Source organism: Cherax quadricarinatus, chromosome 80 (genome assembly GCF_038502225.1).
Source record: "Cherax quadricarinatus isolate ZL_2023a chromosome 80, ASM3850222v1, whole genome shotgun sequence".
NCBI lineage: Eukaryota > Metazoa > Arthropoda > Malacostraca > Decapoda > Parastacidae > Cherax > Cherax quadricarinatus.
Window position 1 is genome coordinate 1,848,352 of NC_091371.1, and position 19,622 is coordinate 1,867,973.

General features: G+C 40.5%; 1 protein-coding gene across 5 annotated transcripts in view; it reads left to right on the forward strand.

Annotated features, from left to right (window-relative positions):
• The window catches only part of LOC128702286 (protein arginine methyltransferase NDUFAF7, mitochondrial), a 166,449-nt gene that overhangs the window by 41,826 nt on the left and 105,001 nt on the right, over positions 1-19,622 (forward strand). For 4 of the 5 annotated variants that reach the window (XM_070102068.1, XM_070102072.1, XM_070102069.1 and 1 more), the window contains one exon: positions 8,116-8,274. The exons of the other annotated variant lie outside the window; for it this stretch is intronic. In XM_070102068.1, the coding sequence (XP_069958169.1) occupies positions 8,116-8,274 (159 nt within the window). The remainder of the gene's footprint in view (positions 1-8,115; positions 8,275-19,622) is intronic. 5 annotated transcript variants of the gene reach the window in all.

Below are 19,622 nucleotides of genomic sequence, written 5' to 3' on the forward strand. Positions count from 1 at the left end.
GCTGGAAGTAAGTTAGGAATAACAGGGAAAAATTTAGAAGCTTTCATTAGTGCTAAGATCCAGGAAAGAGAAAGAAAGGAGAAAGAGAACCTTGAAAGACAGGAGAAAAAGGAGAAAGAGAACCTTGAAAGACAGGAGAAAAAGGAGAAAGAAAACCTTGAAAGACAGGAGAAAAGGGAGAGAGAGAGAATTGAAAGAGAAAGCCAAGAAAGACAGTTAGAAAGAGAGCGAGAAGACAAAAAAGAGCGTGATAGGCTTGATCGTGAGGAAAGAGCGTGATAGGCTTGATCGTGAGGAAAGAGCTAGAGAACGTGAGGAAAGAGCTAGAGAACATGAGTTGAGAGACAGAGAAAAGGATCGCGAGCTCGAGAAAACTCGCCTTGAATTAGAGAATAAAAAGTTAACTTTCTCACAACAGCAATTAGAGGAAGGAGTAATGGAACAATGTGCAGCTAGTACACATATTCCAACACCTAATTTACCTCCCTTCACAGAGGGTGAAGACATTACTTCATACATTATCAGGTTTGAAAATACCGCTACCCTCTGTGAATGGCCTACTGACACCTGGGCTACCAGGTTAGGAATGTTTTTTTCTGGTACAGCTTTGAATATCTATGCAACTTTGTCGCAGGATATCCTATGTAATTATAACCTACTGAAGAAGGCAATCCTTAAAGCATATCAAAAAACCACAAATTCTTACAGGAAAGATTTCAGGTATGCCACCTTACAGCCTGGCCAGAACTTTCAGCAGTTACAGGTAACACTCTTTCGTTTGTTCGACTTTTGGATAGAGAGTTCAGGAATTGATCACAGTTATGAATCTCTTAGAGACTTCATGGTTGCTGACCAGTTCCTGACAGCTCTTCCCCACCAGATAAGAACATTCATCAGAGAACGTAACCTGATTAAAGCTGAGGAAGTTGCTGAGGCCGCTGACTTGTATGCTGAGGCTCACAATTCCTATAAAGACCTAAAGGGATCAAACCCTAAGGGCAAGGGTTCATCAGACCTTAAGAAATCAAAGCCTTTAGTGGAAAGTAAAGTGACTTTTTTTATTCCTGTTTGTCATTTGTGTGGTGTTAAGGGACATAAACGTCCAGATTGTCCTTCTAAGAAGGTGCAAAAAGTTGGAAGATGTTTTAAAGACTGTAATGACCAAGCACCCTTCTGTTCAGGAACAGTTAATGGACTTAATGTATCTACCATTTTACAAGACACTGGATGCACATGTATAGTCATTTCTGATAAGCTGTTCCCTAATCTTAAAGAAACTCATTCCTCTGCTATACTTTCAGACTACTTGGGCCATACAGATACTTTTCCTACCATCCGTTGTTACATTAGGTCTAAATGGTTCACAGGTTGGTCTGAAGCCGTACTAGCTCCCATCACTTCTTGCTCCGTACTAATAGGTAATGTAAAAGGTGCCATTCTTCCTTCTGAGGTTGACCTTTCATCACCAAAGATGGACATAAACTTTTCAGATCCTCTTCCTGTAGAGTTAGAGAATCCCCTCGAAAGTTCAGATGATACAATGTCTCGTGAGATTCATGTGGGATTAAAAACCAGTGATGATACTCTCGAAAGCGAGGTAGTAGGATCACTGGTTCACTTGTTAGATGAAAGTGAAGATATCACCTCCGATACCATAAATGTCTTGACTAGGGCTCAGACCAAAGCCTAGGCTTCTCCTACTGTCCATCCTTTGATTTTCCCTGACTTTAAGCCTTTAGATATATCGAAGGACTCCTTTGTCAATTTACAACGTAATTGCCCTTCTCTTCAGAATTGCCATAATGCTGCTAAACAAAATCAAGTTATCCAAAAGAAAAACTTTTCATATAAATTTGAATATATAAAAGGTATCTTGTACAAGTCACTATTCAAATTAAATTCAGATGAGATAGATTATTCCATCTTAGCTGTTCCAAGTCAATGCAGAGAGACTGTTCTTAAAATGGCTCATGACCTGCCAGTGGCCGGACATTTCTCGCATCGTAAAACCTTAAATAAAATTAGGGAAACCTATTTTTGGCCAAAAATGTCCTCAGATGTCACTACCTATTGTAGATCGTGTAAAGTTTGCCAACTGTCATCCTCCCGAGGTACCAGGCGAGTACCTATGGTCAAAATGCCTATCTTTACGGTACCATTTGAAAGAGTAGCTATTGACATCGTTGGTCCTTTATCTCCACTTTCATCTGGGGGACATAGATATATATTAACATTAGTTGATTATGCTTCAAGTTTCCCTGAAGCCATTCCCTTAAAGACCATACTACTACAGAGGTGGCTGAAGCCCTTTTGTCCATCTTCTCCAGAGTGGGCATCCCTAGAGAAATTTTGTCTGACCATGGGACACAATTCACATCTGACTTAATGCAACATCTATACCAACTTCTGGGGGTGAAGCCTCTCTTCACCACACCCTATCATCCCAGCTGTAATGGGAGGATTGAGTGCCAGCATTCAATTCTCAAGTCCATTTTAAGGAAACTTTGCTCCCTTAAACCTAAGGAGTGGCATCATTACCTACCCTGTGCTTTGTTTGCCATGAGGGAAGTTCCCAGTGACTCCTTGGGGTTTTCACCTTTTGAACTTCTCTATGGTAGACAGTCCAGAGGTCCATTGTCCATCCTTCATGACTTATGGACTAATGAGGAGGTAAATGCTGAGGTTCAGTCGTCTTACCAGTTTCTCCTTGACCTTAGATCCAAACTTGAGGAGACCTCTGACATAGTTTCGAGAAACTTAAGCTTGTCAATGGGCGGTACAAAATCTATTTTGATTCCAAAAGTCAGAGAAGTTTTAAAGTAGGGGATGAAGTTCTTGTACTTTTGCCTATAAAGTCAAATAAATTATTAGTAGCATGGCGTATGAGGCGACTAAAATGCCGGGAGCAATGGGCTAGTAACCCCTTCTCCTGTATACAATTACTAAAAAAGAGAAGAAGAAAAACTTTATAAAACTGGGTTGCTTAAATGTGCGTGGATGTAGTGCGGATGACAAGAAACAGATGATTGCTGATGTTATGAATGAAAAGAAGTTGGATGTCCTGGCCCTAAGCGAAACAAAGCTGAAGGGGGTAGGAGAGTTTCAGTGGGGGGAAATAAATGGGATTAAATCTGGAGTATCTGAGAGAGTTAGAGCAAAGGAAGGGGTAGCAGTAATGTTAAATGATCAGTTATGGAAGGAGAAAAGAGAATATGAATGTGTAAATTCAAGAATTATGTGGATTAAAGTAAAGGTTGGATGCGAGAAGTGGGTCATAATAAGCGTGTATGCACCTGGAGAAGAGAGGAATGCAGAGGAGAGAGAGAGATTTTGGGAGATGTTAAGTGAATGTATAGGAGCATTTGAACCAAGTGAGAGAGTAATTGTGGTAGGGGACTTGAATGCTAAAGTAGGAGAAACTTTTAGAGAGGGTGTGGTAGGTAAGTTTGGGGTGCCAGGTGTAAATGATAATGGGAGCCCTTTGATTGAACTTTGTATAGAAAGGGGTTTAGTTATAGGTAATACATATTTTAAGAAAAAGAGGATAAATAAGTATACACGATATGATGTAGGGCGAAATGACAGTAGTTTGTTGGATTATGTATTGGTAGATAAAAGACTGTTGAGTAGACTTCAGGATGTACATGTTTATAGAGGGGCCACAGATATATCAGATCACTTTCTAGTTGTAGCTACACTGAGAGTAAAAGGTAGATGGGATACAAGGAGAATAGAAGCATCAGGGAAGAGAGAGGTGAAGGTTTATAAACTAAAAGAGGAGGCAGTTAGGGTAAGATATAAACAGCTATTGGAGGATAGATGGGCTAATGAGAGCATAGGCAATGGGGTCGAAGAGGTATGGGGTAGGTTTAAAAATGTAGTGTTAGAGTGCTCAGCAGAAGTTTGTGGTTACAGGAAAGTGGGTGCAGGAGGGAAGAGGAGCGATTGGTGGAATGATGATGTAAAGAGAGTAGTAAGGGAGAAAAAGTTAGCATATGAGAAGTTTTTACAAAGTAGAAGTGATGCAAGGAGGGAAGAGTATATGGAGAAAAAGAGAGAAGTTAAGAGAGTGGTGAAGCAATGTAAAAAGAGAGCAAATGAGAGAGTGGGTGAGATGTTATCAACAAATTTTGTTGAAAATAAGAAAAAGTTTTGGAGTGAGATTAACAAGTTAAGAAAGCCTAGAGAACAAATGGATTTGTCAGTTAAAAATAGGAGAGGAGAGTTATTAAATGGAGAGTTAGAGGTATTGGGAAGATGGAAGGAATATTTTGAGGAATTGTTAAATGTTGATGAAGATAGGGAAGCTGTGATTTCGTGTATAGGGCAAGGAGGAATAACATCTTGTAGGAGTGAGGAAGAGCCAGTTGTGAGTGTGGGGGAAGTTCGTGAGGCAGTAGGTAAAATGAAAGGGGGTAAGGCAGCCGGGATTGATGGGATAAAGATAGAAATGTTAAAAGCAGGTGGGGATATAGTTTTGGAGTGGTTGGTGCAATTATTTAATAAATGTATGGAAGAGGGTAAGGTACCTAGGGATTGGCAGAGAGCATGCATAGTTCCTTTGTATAAAGGCAAAGGGGATAAAAGAGAGTGCAAAAATTATAGGGGGATAAGTCTGTTGAGTGTACCTGGTAAAGTGTATGGTAGAGTTATAATTGAAAGAATTAAGAGTAAGACGGAGAATAGGATAGCAGATGAACAAGGAGGCTTTAGGAAAGGTAGGGGGTGTGTGGACCAGGTGTTTACAGTGAAACATATAAGTGAACAGTATTTGGATAAGGCTAAAGAGGTGTTTGTGGCATTTATGGATTTGGAAAAGGCGTATGACAGGGTGGATAGGGGGGCAATGTGGCAGATGTTGCAAGTGTATGGTGTAGGAGGTAGGTTACTGAAAGCAGTGAAGAGTTTTTACGAGGATAGTGAGGCTCAAGTTAGAGTATGTAGGAAAGAGGGAAATTTTTTCCCAGTAAAAGTAGGCCTTAGACAAGGATGTGTGATGTCACCGTGGTTGTTTAATATATTTATAGATGGGGTTGTAAGAGAAGTAAATGCGAGGGTCTTGGCAAGAGGCGTGGAGTTAAAAGATAAAGAATCACACACAAAGTGGGAGTTGTCACAGCTGCTCTTTGCTGATGACACTGTGCTCTTGGGAGATTCTGAAGAGAAGTTGCAGAGATTGGTGGATGAATTTGGTAGGGTGTGCAAAAGAAGGAAATTAAAGGTGAATACAGGAAAGAGTAAGGTTATGAGGATAACAAAAAGATTAGGTGATGAAAGATTGAATATCAGATTGGAGGGAGAGAGTATGGAGGAGGTGAACGTATTCAGATATTTGGGAGTGGACGTGTCAGCGGATGGGTCTATGAAAGATGAGGTGAATCATAGAATTGATGAGGGAAAAAGAGTGAGTGGTGCACTTAGGAGTCTGTGGAGACAAAGAACTTTGTCCTTGGAGGCAAAGAGGGGAATGTATGAGAGTATAGTTTTACCAACGCTCTTATATGGGTGTGAAGCGTGGGTGATGAATGTTGCAGCGAGGAGAAGGCTGGAGGCAGTGGAGATGTCATGTCTGAGGGCAATGTGTGGTGTGAATATAATGCAGAGAATTCGTAGTTTGGAAGTTAGGAGGAGGTGCGGGATTACCAAAACTGTTGTCCAGAGGGCTGAGGAAGGGTTGTTGAGGTGGTTCGGACATGTAGAGAGAATGGAGCGAAACAGAATGACTTCAAGAGTGTATCAGTCTGTAGTGGAAGGAAGGCGGGGTAGGGGTCGGCCTAGGAAGGGTTGGAGGGAGGGGGTAAAGGAGGTTTTGTGTGCGAGGGGCTTGGACTTCCAGCAGGCATGCGTGAGCGTGTTTGATAGGAGTGAATGGAGACAAATGGTTTTTAATACTTGACGTGCTGTTGGAGTGTGAGCAAAGTAACATTTATGAAGGGATTCAGGGAAACCGGCAGGCCGGACTTGAGTCCTGGAGATGGGAAGTACAGTGCCTGCACTCTGAAGGAGGGGTGTTAATGTTGCAGTTTAAAAACTGTAGTGTAAAGCACCCTTCTGGCAAGACAGTGATGGAGTGAATGATGGTGAAAGTTTTTCTTTTTCGGGCCACCCTGCCTTGGTGGGAATCGGCCGGTGTGATAATATATAATATATATATAGCATATATGTGAACAGTATTTAGATAAAGATAGGGAAGTTTTTATTGCATTTATGGATTTAGAAAAGGCATATGATAGAGTGGATAGAGGAGCAATGTGGCAGATGTTGCAAGTATATGGAATAGGTGGTAAGTTATTAAATGCTGTAAAGAGTTTTTATGAGGATAGTGAGGCTCAGGTTAGGGTGTGTAGAAGAGAGGGAGACTACTTCCCGGTAAAAGTAGGTCTTAGACAGGGATGTGTAATGTCACCATGGTTGTTTAATATATTTATAGATGGGGTTGTAAAGGAAGTAAATGCTAGGGTGTTTGGGAGAGGGGTGGGATTAAATTATGGGGAATCAAATTCAAAATGGGAATTGACACAGTTACTTTTTGCTGATGATACTGTGCTTATGGGAGATTCTAAAGAAAAATTGCAAAGGTTAGTGGATGAGTTTGGGAATGTGTGTAAAGGTAGAAAGTTGAAAGTGAACATAGAAAAGAGTAAGGTGATGAGGGTGTCAAATGATTTAGATAAAGAAAAATTGGATATCAAATTGGGGAGGAGGAGTATGGAAGAAGTGAATGTTTTCAGATACTTGGGAGTTGACGTGTCGGCGGATGGATATTATGTAAATATTATGCAGAAAATTCGGAGTGTGGAAATTAGGAGAAGGTGTGGAGTTAATAAAAGTATTAGTCAGAGGGCAGAAGAGGGGTTGTTGAGGTGGTTTGGTCATTTAGAGAGAATGGATCACAGTAGAATGACATGGAAAGCATATAAATCTATAGGGGAAGGAAGGCGGGGTAGGGGTCGTCCTCGAAAGGGTTGGAGAGAGGGGGTAAAGGAGGTTTTGTGGGTAAGGGGCTTGGACTTCCAGCAAGCGTGCGTGAGCGTGTTAGATAGGAGTGAATGGAGACGAATGGTACTTGGGACCTGACGATCTGTTGGAGTGTGAGCAGGGTAATATTTAGTGAAGGGATTCAGGGAAACCGGTTATTTTCATATAGTCGGACTTGAGTCCTGGAAATGGGAAGTACAATGCCTGCACTTTAAAGGAGGGGTTTGGGATATTGGCAGTTTGGAGGGATATGTTGTGTATCTTTATATGTTTATGCTTCTAGACTGTTGTATTCTGAGCACCTCTGCAAAAACAGTGATAATGTGCGAGTGTGGTGAAAGTGTTGAATGATGATGAAAGTATTTTCTTTTTGGGGATTTTCTTTCTTTTTTGGGTCACCCTGCCTCGGTGGGAGACGGCCGACTTGTTGAAAAAAAAAAAAAAAAAAAAAAAAAAATATATATAGCATGGAAAGGTCCATATAAAGTATTAAAAATTTGTGGGAAAGTTGATTACCTCATAGAAGTCAAGGGGAAACCTAAGCTGTATCATATCAACATCCTTAAGAAATATTACCAAAGAAATTCAGTTAACTGCCTTTATAACTTTGACTTAGTTTTTCCACATGAACTTGACAAGACAACTGAAGAATGTAAAGTGTGCGTAATTGACACCTCTAACTTAGACTATGACAGAGAACTACATGACTTGGTGACTCTTGGCCACTCGGGCGCAACAAACATTAATATTAATGAATCTTTGGATGACCATAAAAAACGAACTACTTCAATATGTGAGTAACTTTTCAGACGTCTTTACTGATATTCCAGGTGTTACCTCCACAGTAGTCCATAAGATTGATTTAGTGACGGACAATCCTGTCAAATGAAAATTATACCCAGTATCACCTTAGGGATGCATTTGACCGAGAGGTAGACAAATTATTAAAACTAAAGATCATTGAACCTTCAGTATCTGCATATTGCTCACCAGTAGTCATGGTTAAGAAGGAGGATAATTCATATAGACTTGCTATTGACTTTAGAGGCCTTAATGCTATACTTCGGTGGGATGCTGAGCCTATGCCCTTAATAGATAGCGATCTACACAAATTTTATGACTCTTCCTTCTTTTCAGAGATTGATATTGTGCAGGCATATCAAGTAATGTTAGATCCTTCTTCTAAGCAGTACACCGCTTTTCCTACACACCAAGGACTGATGCAGTATAGAACTATGCCCTTTGGTTTGGTAACTGCCTGTGCTACCTACGTGAGACTGATGAGAAAGGTCTTGGGTAATATGCCAAATGTTTCAGTTTATTTTGATAACATTTACGTAATGACATCCACGTGGGGCAAGCATATCCAAACATTAACATCAGTTTTACATAGGTTATGCTCACATGGCCTCAATGCCAAGCCGAAGAAATGCTTCCTTGGGTATAACAAGATTAAATATCTTTGACTGATACTTTCTAATAACTCTTTGCAGCCTCTCCCCAGTAAGATCAAAGCTTTATTAGAATTTAAATTCCCCAAAACCAAGAAGCTCATGCGTAGCTTTCTTGGTTCTGTAAATTTTTATGCACGGTTTATCCCGAACCTTACTGATCTTACAGGCATCTATTCTGACTTCCTTAAAAAGTCTGTGAAGGAACCTCTTGAACTTTCCGACGTAGCTCGGGAAAAGTTTAATGAGATTAAAAGTATCTTTTCGAAAGACCCTATACTTAAGATTCCAGATATTAATAAAACATTTTGTTTAAGAACCGATGCCTCCAATACTGGCTTAGGTGCGGTGCTACTACAATACCATGATGGTACTCCCTTCCCTGTATGCTTCCTAAGCCGGAAACTCCTTCCCGCAGAAACGAGATACTCCACCATAGAAAAGGAATGTTTGGCCCTTGTGTGGGGTATCTCCAAGCTTAAATTTTATTTGCTGGGAAAAGAATTCATTTTAGAAACGGACCACAAACCTTTGATATACCTAGAAACTTTTAAGGGAACCAACAGTCGCCTCTTGAGGTGGACGTTGGCACTCCAGGCTTTTAAGTTCCATATTGTGTATATCAATGGTTCATCCAATTATTTCTCTGACTGGTTAAGTTGTGACAGTCAGTAGAAGATTTGTTGCCTTATGCGGCTTGCACATGTTAGAACTTTTTCCTCACCTATTCTTCTTATACTCCTTGACTATAAGTCTTGGTATGGGGGAGTGTGAGGGAAAAGTTCAATAGATAGGAGTAGCGAGGGAGTGTATAGTAACAATAGTTTCATTGCTGGCTACTTGTTAAGGTAGGGTAAGTCCAGCTCCCGCTATCCCCCCCTTTTCCCCCCCTTTCCCCCCCCTTTTCCCCCCCTCCCCGAAAGTGATAGTTTGATTGCCGGCTGCTTGTTAAGGTAGGGTCAGTCTAGCTCCCGCTATCCCTTCGCCTCCCTCTTCCCCCCCCCCCCCCGAAAGGTGACGTGTGGGGCTCCGGTCAAACAGTAAATCACTCGACTCACAGCTCCCAACACTACTGTAAGTACACGCCTGATCATATTTTAGTGGACTTATTGGTTGAAAGCTTCACTTTTGACCAATAATTAACTTAGTCCTTTCAGTCTTTATCTGTTAAATGTTTTAATAATCACCACATCTTTTAGGTATTGTACTTATCATGGAGAGTGATTTCTTAAGCAGTGGGTAATCTGTCTCTCTTTACAGCTTGGAATGAGAGAGGGTCACCTGCCAACCAACGAGAAGAATTGAACGAGACGGACTATCGTCCTGAGACATCCCATGTGCACTTGTATAAAGAATCAGGACGTAACCCCTCATCATTGCAGCGGTAAAGAACCTGATTTCCTGTCATTCGGATCGATTATTTACAGCTATAAGAACGAGCCGGTGGGTTTTCACCAACACCTGCGATCTTCCCCCCACATCATCAGCAACGGCTACGATTTCAACAACACGCAGTGTCACCAACACCAGACACCCAAGTTTTATATATATTAGTGTTGAATTCAGATATCATTTATATTTTTCATTTTTCATTTTCTTTAATGTAGGATCAATATTTCATATTTAAGTGTTTTATATTTAAAATTTTCTAAATAATGAAGTGTTTATGTTTGTCAGTTTTTGTTCTTTTTCTATGCATTAATTTTCCTGAGGAGGAGCCAGCCTTAGTAATACTGACTGAAGTTGTTACAGGGCTGAGTAAGCCTTCACACACGTATTAATTTGATTTCCATTATTCCTTATGGGGAAAATTAATTCGCCTTCCGGTGATTTTGGCATACGATGAGCTCTCGGGGACGGATTAATATCGTATGCCGGGGTCCACTGTACTCTGTTCTAGCTATTACCTCCTCCAGTTTTCCATAACAGAGTAGTTGGAATTTGTTCTCATTGAACATCATATTGTTTTCCGTTGCCCATTGGAAAACTTGGTTTATATCTTCTTAGAGGTTAATCGTGTCCTCAGTAGATGACAGTCTCGTGCAGATCCTAGTATCGTCTGCAAAGGATGACATGGAGCTGTGGATTACATCTCTGTCCATGTTTGATATGAGGATGAGGAACAGGATGGGGGCAAGTACTATCCCTTGTGGAACAGAGCTTTTCACTATGGCAACTTCCGATTTAACTCTGTGTAAGAATGGTATATAATACCGACAAGATGAAATTAAGACACGTGTGCAACATCTGGGTATCTTTATTGTAGACGTTTCGCCATCCAGTGGCTTTATCAATACAAATTCTAGGACATAACTTGAAGACAGTAGAACTATGTACAGAAGATGAGGTAATCAGTCCCTCAACCTAGGAGTAGGTGCGAAGAGCACCATAGTCATGGAGATTCTGAAGCAGAAGAAAGGAGCCTGGCACTTATATAGTAACGTCAGGTGTAGCAGATGAGGGCATAGTCACTACTTCCACTGGGGAATCCCGCTTACCAGTGACTATGCCCTCATCTGCTACACCTGACGTTACTATATAAGCGCCAGGCTCCTTTCTTCTGCTTCAGAATCTCCACGACTATGGTGCTCTTCGCACCTACTCCTAGGTTGAGGGACTGATTACCTCATCTTCTGTACATAGTTCTACTGTCTTCAAGTTATGTCCTAGAATTTGTATTGATAAAGCCACTGGATGGCGAAACGTCTACAATAAAGATACCCAGATGTTGCACACGTGATTTAACTCTGTTGACCACTACTCTTTGTGTTCGATTAGTTAGGAAGTTGAAGATCCATCTCCCCACTTTGCCAGTTATTCCTTTAGCACATATTTTGTGCACTGTTACGCCATGATCGCACTTGTCAAACGCTTTTGCAAAGTCTGTGTATATTACATCTGCATTCTGTTTTTTCTTCCAGTGGTTTGCAATCATGCTTCTTAGCACTCTTTCAAAGATTTTTATGATGTGGAACGTTAGAGCTATTGGTTTATAGTTCTTAGCTAATACTTTGCTGCCACCTTTATGGAGTGGGGCTATATCCATTGTTTTAATTGACTGTGGAATTTCACCCATGTCTAAGCTCCTTCTCCATAGTATACTTAGGGCATGTAAAAGGGGTTTCTTGCAGTTCTTAATGAACACAGAGTTCCACTATTCTGGGTCTGGACCTAAGTACATGGGCATGTTATCAATGGCTTTTTCAAAGTGTATCAGAGTTAGGGTAATGTTGGAAATCTGGCATACATTGATGGAGTTTTGAGGCTCATTCATGAAGAAATCATTTGGATTGTTGATCCTCAGACTGATTAGTGGCTCACTAAACACAGAGTCGTACTGGGATTTCAGTAGTTCATTCATTTCCTTGTTGTCATCTGTGTAAGTCCCATCCTGTCTGAGCATGGTCCTGTTACTAGATGTGGTATTCACCTTGCTTTTGGCATATGAAATGAAATATTTCGAATTTCTTTCAATTTCACTAATAGCTTTAAGCTCCTGTCTCTCCTGGTTCCTGTAAGAGTCCTTTAACTTAAGTTTGATAGTTTCCATTTCCCTAGTCAGCACTTCCTTCCATGTATCAGATATTCTAGCATTCCTGAGGAGCTCAGTGATTCTTCGTCGTCTTCTGTAGAGGGAGCATTTTCTCTCTCCAGTTTACTCCTGCTCATCTTCTTTCTTAGGGGAATATGCCTAGAACATACTTCAGCTGCCAGGAAGTTGATCCTTTCAAGGCACTGGTTTGGATCCATGTTATTTAACCCTTAAACGGTCCAAACATATATATATACGTTCTCTCACATAGCGCCCCAAATGTATACAGGTCTCCCTCAACATTCACGTTTTCTGCTTTCGCGGGCTTCACACATTCGCGAATTCCCAACCGCCAAATTCCCAGCCGCCAAATCATATTCAAGTTTCCCGCCACCTGCGAGTCCCTACTACCCTCCCACCGACCCCCGCAACTGGCAGCCAGCCCTCCCACCACTCATTGTGGTGAGTGTTTTGTTTGTTCATTATTTGCTATTAAACTACAGTATAAATAATGTAAACACATTCATGACTGCATATTGGAATGGCTATTTGGACAGGTACTGGACGGTGACATCATGTGTTTACTCTTGAACACAGCAAAGAATCAAACATTTCTGCTACTGCTAATAATAACAATAATAATAATAATAATAATAATAATAATAATAATAATAATAACAATAATAATACGATATAATTGAAGAAGGAAATTGTACAAAAATACGAGGGAGTGGTTGACACATCGTCAGTGTGGCTTTGTTTATGCTGGAGTGAACATTAGTCTCCCTGCTCTTCCAAACATTTCACAATAATTCATTGTTTGGTGCTTGTAGATTGAGTGTGACTGGAGTGGTTGAGGCAGTGGTAGAGGCAGTGGTAGAGGCAGTGGTAGAGGCAGTGGTAGAGGCAGTGGTAGAGGCAGTGATAGAGGCAGTGGTAGAGGCAGTGGTAGAGGCAGTGGTAGAGGCAGTGGTAGAGGCAGTGGTAGAGGCAGTGGTAGAGGCAGTGGTAGAGGCAGTGGTAGAGGCAGTGATAGAGGCAGTGGTAGAGGCAGTGGTAGAGGCAGCGATAGAGGCAGTGATATTTACTACATATGTGTTATAAATAATAATAGTACATTATGAATAACATTTATTATTATTATTATAAATGTTATTAATATTAACATGTACTATTATTATTTATAACATACGTATATGTTAGTAAATACCACTGCCTCACCCACTGTCTCTATCACTGCCTCTATCACTGCCTCTATCACTGCCTCTATCACTGTCTCAACCGCTGAATTATTGTGAAATGTTTGGAAGAGCAGGGAGACTAATGTTCACTCCAGCATAAACAAAGTCACACTGACGATGTGTCAACCACTCCCTCGTATTTTTGTACAATTTCCTTCTTCAATTATATCGTATTATTATTATTATTATTATTATTATTATTATTATTATTATTATTAATATTATTATTATTATTATTATTATTATTATTATTATTATTATTATTATTATTATTATTATTATTATTATTATTATTACTATTGTTATTATTAGCAGTAGCAGAAATGTTTGATTCTTTGCTGTGTTCAAGAGTAAACACATGATGTCACTGTCCAATACCTGTCCAAATAGCCATTCCAATATGCACTCATGAATGTGTTTACATTATTTATACTGTAGTTTAATAGCAAATAATGAACAAACAAAACACTCACCACACTGAGTGGTGGGAGGGCTGGCTGCCAGTTGCGGGGGTCGGTGGGAGGGTAGTAGGGACTGGCATTGGTTGAGGAAGTGGTGGAGGCAGTGGTGGAGTCTGTGGTATTTAATAACATACATGTTATTAAAGCATAACATGTATATATTTAGTACAACTTACGACATTTTCATGTATTTTATGATTGTTCATGGCTCAACAAGTTAAGCAGTATTGTATTATATTTCCCTACAATATATTGGGGCACCAAACATTCACGGTTTTTCAACATTCGCGAGGCTCTTGATCCCCTAACCCTCGCGAATGTTGAGGGACTCCTGTACTTCTTTTACAACCCCATCTATAAATATACATGTTTTAAACAACCATGGTGACATTACACATCCCTGTCTAAGACCTACTTTTACCGGGAAGTAGTCTCCCTCTCTTCACACCCTAACCTGAGCCTCACTATCCTCATAAAAACTCTTTACAGCATTTAGTAACTTACCACTTATTCCATATACTTGCAACATCTGCCACATTGCTCCCCTATCCACTCTATCATATATTATATATTTATATTATCACACCGGCCGATTCCCACCAAGGCAGGGTGGCCCGAAAAAGAAAAACTTTCACCATCATTCACTCCATCACTGTCTTGCCAGAAGGGTGCTTTACACTACAGTTTTTAAACTGCAACATTAACACCCCTCCTTCAGAGTGCAGGCACTGTACTTCCCATCTCCAGGACTCAAGTCCGGCCTGCCGGTTTCCCTGAATCCCTTCATAAATGTTACTTTGCTCACACTCCAACAGCACGTCAAGTATTAAAAACCATTTGTCTCCATTCACTCCTATCAAACACGCTCACGCATGCCTGCTGGAAGTCCAAGCCCCTCGCACACAAAACCTCCTTTACCCCCTCCCTCCAACCCTTCCTAGGCCGACCCCTACCCCGCCTTCCTTCCACTACAGACTGATACACTCTTGAAGTCATTCTGTTTCGCTCCATTCTCTCTACATGTCCGAACCACCTCAACAACCCTTCCTCAGCCCTCTGGACAACAGTTTTGGTAATCCCGCACCTCCTCCTAACTTCCAAACTACGAATTCTCTGCATTATATTCACACCACACATTGCCCTCAGACATGACATCTCCACTGCCTCCAGCCTTCTCCTCGCTGCAACATTCATCACCCACGCTTCACACCCATATAAGAGCGTTGGTAAAACTATACTCTCATACATTCCCCTCTTTGCCTCCAAGGACAAAGTTCTTTGTCTCCACAGACTCCTAAGTGCACCACTCACTCTTTTTCCCTCATCAATTCTATGATTCACCTCATCTTTCATAGACCCATCCGCTGACACGTCCACTCCCAAATATCTGAATACGTTCACCTCCTCCATACTCTCTCCCTCCAATCTGATATTCAATCTTTCATCACCTAATCTTTTTGTTATCCTCATAACCTTACTCTTTCCTGTATTCACCTTTAATTTCCTTCTTTTGCACACCCTACCAAATTCATCCACCAATCTCTGCAACTTCTCTTCAGAATCTCCCAAGAGCACAGTGTCATCAGCAAAGAGCAGCTGTGACAACTCCCACTTTGTGTGTGATTCTTTATCTTTTAACTCCACGCCTCTTGCCAAGACCCTCGCATTTACTTCTCTTACAACCCCATCTATAAATATATTAAACAACCACGGTGACATCACACATCCTTGTCTAAGGCCTACTTTTACTGGGAAAAAATTTCCCTCTTTCCTACATACTCTAACTTGAGCCTCACTATCCTCGTAAAAACTCTTCACTGCTTTCAGTAACCTACCTCCTACACCATACACTTGCAACATCTGCCACATTGCCCCCCTATCCACCCTGTCATACGCCTTTTCCAAATCCATAAATGCCACAAACACCTCTTTAGCCTTATCCAAATACTGTTCACTTATATGTTTCACTGTAAACACCTGGTCCACACACCCCCTACCTTTCCTAAAGCCTCCTTGTTCATCTGCTATCCTATTCTCCGTCTTACTCTTAATTCTTTCAATTATAACTCTACCATACACTTTACCAGGTACACTCAACAGACTTCTTTCTTTCAACACACCGGCCGTATCCCACCGAGGCGGGGTGGCCCAAAAGGAAAAACGAAAGTTTCTCCTTTTACATTTAGTAATATATACAGGAGAAGAGGTTACTAGCCCCTTGCTCCCGGCATTTTAGTTGCCTCTTACAACACGCATGGCTTACGGAGGAAGAATTCTGTTCCACTTCCCCATGGAGAACTCAACAGACTTATCCCCCTATAATTTTTGCACTCTCTTTTATCCCCTTTGCCTTTATACAAAGGAACTATGCATGCTCTCTGCCAATCCCTAGGTACCTTACCCTCTTCCATACATTTATTAAATAATTGCACCAACCACTCCAAAACTATATCCCCACCTGCTTTTAACATTTCTATCTTTATCCCATCAATCCCGGCTGCCTTACCCCCTTTCATTTTACCTACTGCCTCACGAACTTCCCCCACACTCACAACTGGCTCTTCCTCACTCCTACAAGATGTTATTCCTCCTTGCCCTATACACGAAATCACAGCTTCCCTATCTTCATCAACATTTAACAATTCCTCAAAATATTCCTTCCATCTTCCCAATACCTCTAACTCTCCATTTAATAACTCTCCTCTCCTATTTTTAACTGACAAATCCATTTGTTCTCTAGGCTTTCTTAACTTGTTAATCTCACTCCAAAACTTTTTCTTATTTTCAACAAAATTTGTTGATAACATCTCACCCACTCTCTCATTTGCTCTCTTTTTACATTGCTTCACCACTCTCTTAACTTCTCTCTTTTTCTCCATATACTCTTCCCTCCTTGCATCACTTCTACTTTGTAAAAACTTCTCATATGCTAACTTTTTCTCCCTTACTACTCTCTTTACATCATCATTCCACCAATCGCTCCTCTTCCCTCCTGCACCCACTTTCCTGTAACCACAAACTTCTGCTGAGCACTCTAACACTACATTTTTAAACCTACCCCATACCTCTTCGACCCCATTGCCTATGCTCTCATTAGCCCATCTATCCTCCAATAGCTGTTTATATCTTACCCTAACTGCCTCCTCTTTTAGTTTATAAACCTTCACCTCTCTCTTCCCTGATGCTTCTATTCTCCTTGTATCCCATCTACCTTTTACTCTCAGTGTAGCTACAACTAGAAAGTGATCTGATATATCTGTGGCCCCTCTATAAACATGTACATCCTGAAGTCTACTCAACAGTCTTTTATCTACCAATACATAATCCAACAAACTACTGTCATTTCGCCCTACATCATATCGTGTATACTTATTTATCCTCTTTTTCTTAAAATATGTATTACCTATAACTAAACCCCTTTCTATACAAAGTTCAATCAAAGGGCTCCCATTATCATTTACACCTGGCACCCCAAACTTACCTACCACACCCTCTCTAAAAGTTTCTCCTACTTTAGCATTCAAGTCCCCTACCACAATTACTCTCTCACTTGGTTCAAATGCTCCTATACATTCACTTAACATCTCCCAAAATCTCTCTCTCTCCTCTGCATTCCTCTCTTCTCCAGGTGCATACACGCTTATTATGACCCACTTCTCGCATCCAACCTTTACTTTAATCCACATAATTCTTGAATTTACACATTCATATTCTCTTTTCTCCTTCCATAACTGATCATTTAACATTACTGCTACCCCTTCCTTTGCTCTAACTCTCTCAGATACTCCAGATTTAATCCCATTTATTTCCCCCCACTGAAACTCTCCTACCCCCTTCAGCTTTGTTTTCTAAATCCATAAATGCAATAAAAACTTCCCTACCTTTATCTAAATACTGTTCACATATATGCTTCAATGTAAACACTTGATCTACACATCCCCTACCCACTCTAAAACCTCCTTGCTCATCCGCAATTCTACATTCTGTCTTGCCTCTAATTCTTTCAATTATAACCCTACCGTACACTTTTCCTGGTATACTCAGTAAACTTATTCCTCTATAATTTTTACAATCTCTTTTGTCCCCCTTCCCTTTATATAAAGGGACTATTCATGCTCTCCACCAATCTCTAGGTACCTTCCCCTCTTTCATACATTCATTAAACAAAAATACCAACCACTCCAATACTATATCCCCCCCTGCTTAACATTTCTGTCATGATCCCGTCAGTTCCAGCTGCTTTACCCCCTTTCATTCTGTGTAATGCCTCACGCACCTCCCCCCACACTCATCCTGTTCTTCACTCCTAAAAGATGGTATACCTTCCTGTCCAGTGCATGAAATTACCCCCTCCCTCTCTTCATCGACATTTAAAAGTTCCTCAAGATATTCTCGCCATCTGCCCAAAACCTCCATCTCCCCATCTACTAACTCCCCTACTCTACTTTTAACTGACAAATCCATTTGTTCCATAGGCTTTCTTAACCTGTTTACCTCCAAAATTTTTTCTTATTTTCATTAAAATTTCTTGACAGTGCCTCTCCCACTCTATCATGTGCTCTCCTTTTGCACTCTCTCACCACTCTCTTCACCTTTCTTTTACTCTTCATATACTCTACTCTTATTACAACACTTCTGCTTTGTAAAAACCTCTCATAAGCTAACTTTTTATCTTTTTTCACAACCTTTACTTCATCATTCCACCAATCTCTCCTTTTTCCTCCTGCACCCAGCCTCCTATAACCACAAACTTCTGCCCCACATTCTAATACTGCATTTTTAAAACTATTCCAACCCTCTTCAACCCCCCCACTGCTTATACTTGCACCAGTCCACCTTTCTGCCAATAGTTGCTTATATCTCACCCGAACTTCCTCCTCCCTTAGTTTATACACTCTCACCTCCCTCTTACTTGTTGCCATTTTCCTCTTTTCCCATATACCTCTCATTCTAACTGTAGCTACAACTAAATAATGGTCCGATATATCAGTTACCCCTCTATAAACGTGTACATCCTGGAGCCTACCCATCAGCCTTTTATCCACCAATAGCCTACCCATCAACCTTTTATCTACCAATAGCCTACTCATCAACCTTTTATCCACCAATGCATAATCTAACAAACTACTTTCGTTGTGCTATATCATACCTTGTATATTTATTTATCCTCTTCATAAAATGTGTATTACTTATTTCTAAACCTCTTTTTACATATAGCTCAGTTAAAGGCTCCCCATTTTCAATTACCCCAGGCACCCCAAATTTACCTACTACTCCCTCCACAACATTTTTGCCCACTTTAGCATTAAAATCCCCAACCACCATTACTCTCACACTTGGTTCAAAACTCCCCACGCATCACTCAACATTTCCCAAAATCTCTCTCCTCTACACTTCTCTCTTCTCCAGGTGCATATACACTTATTATAACCCACTTTTCACATCCAACCTTTATTTTACTCCACATAATCCTTGAATTAATACATTTATAGTCCCTCTTTTCCTGCCATAACTTATCCTTCAACATTATTGCTACTCCTTCTTTAGCTCTAACTATATTTGAAACCCCTGACCTAATCCCATTTATTCCTCTCCACTGAAACTCTCCTACCCCCTTCATCTTTGTTTCATTTAAAGCCAGGACATCCAGCTTCTCATTCATGACATCCACAATCATCTCTTTCTTATCATTTGCACAACATCCACGCACATTCAGACTTCCCACTTTGACAATTTTCTTCTTCTTATTTTTTTTGTAATTATTACAGGAAAAGGGGTTACTAGCCCATTGTTCCCGGCATTTTAGGAAAGATTCTTATTCCACTTACCCATGGATATAAAAGGAAAAGTAATAAGACCAAGAACTATTAAGATAAAATCAAAGAAAACTCAGATGAGTGTGTATAAATAAACATGTACACATATGTGTAGTGTGACCTAAGTGTAAGTAGAAGTAGCA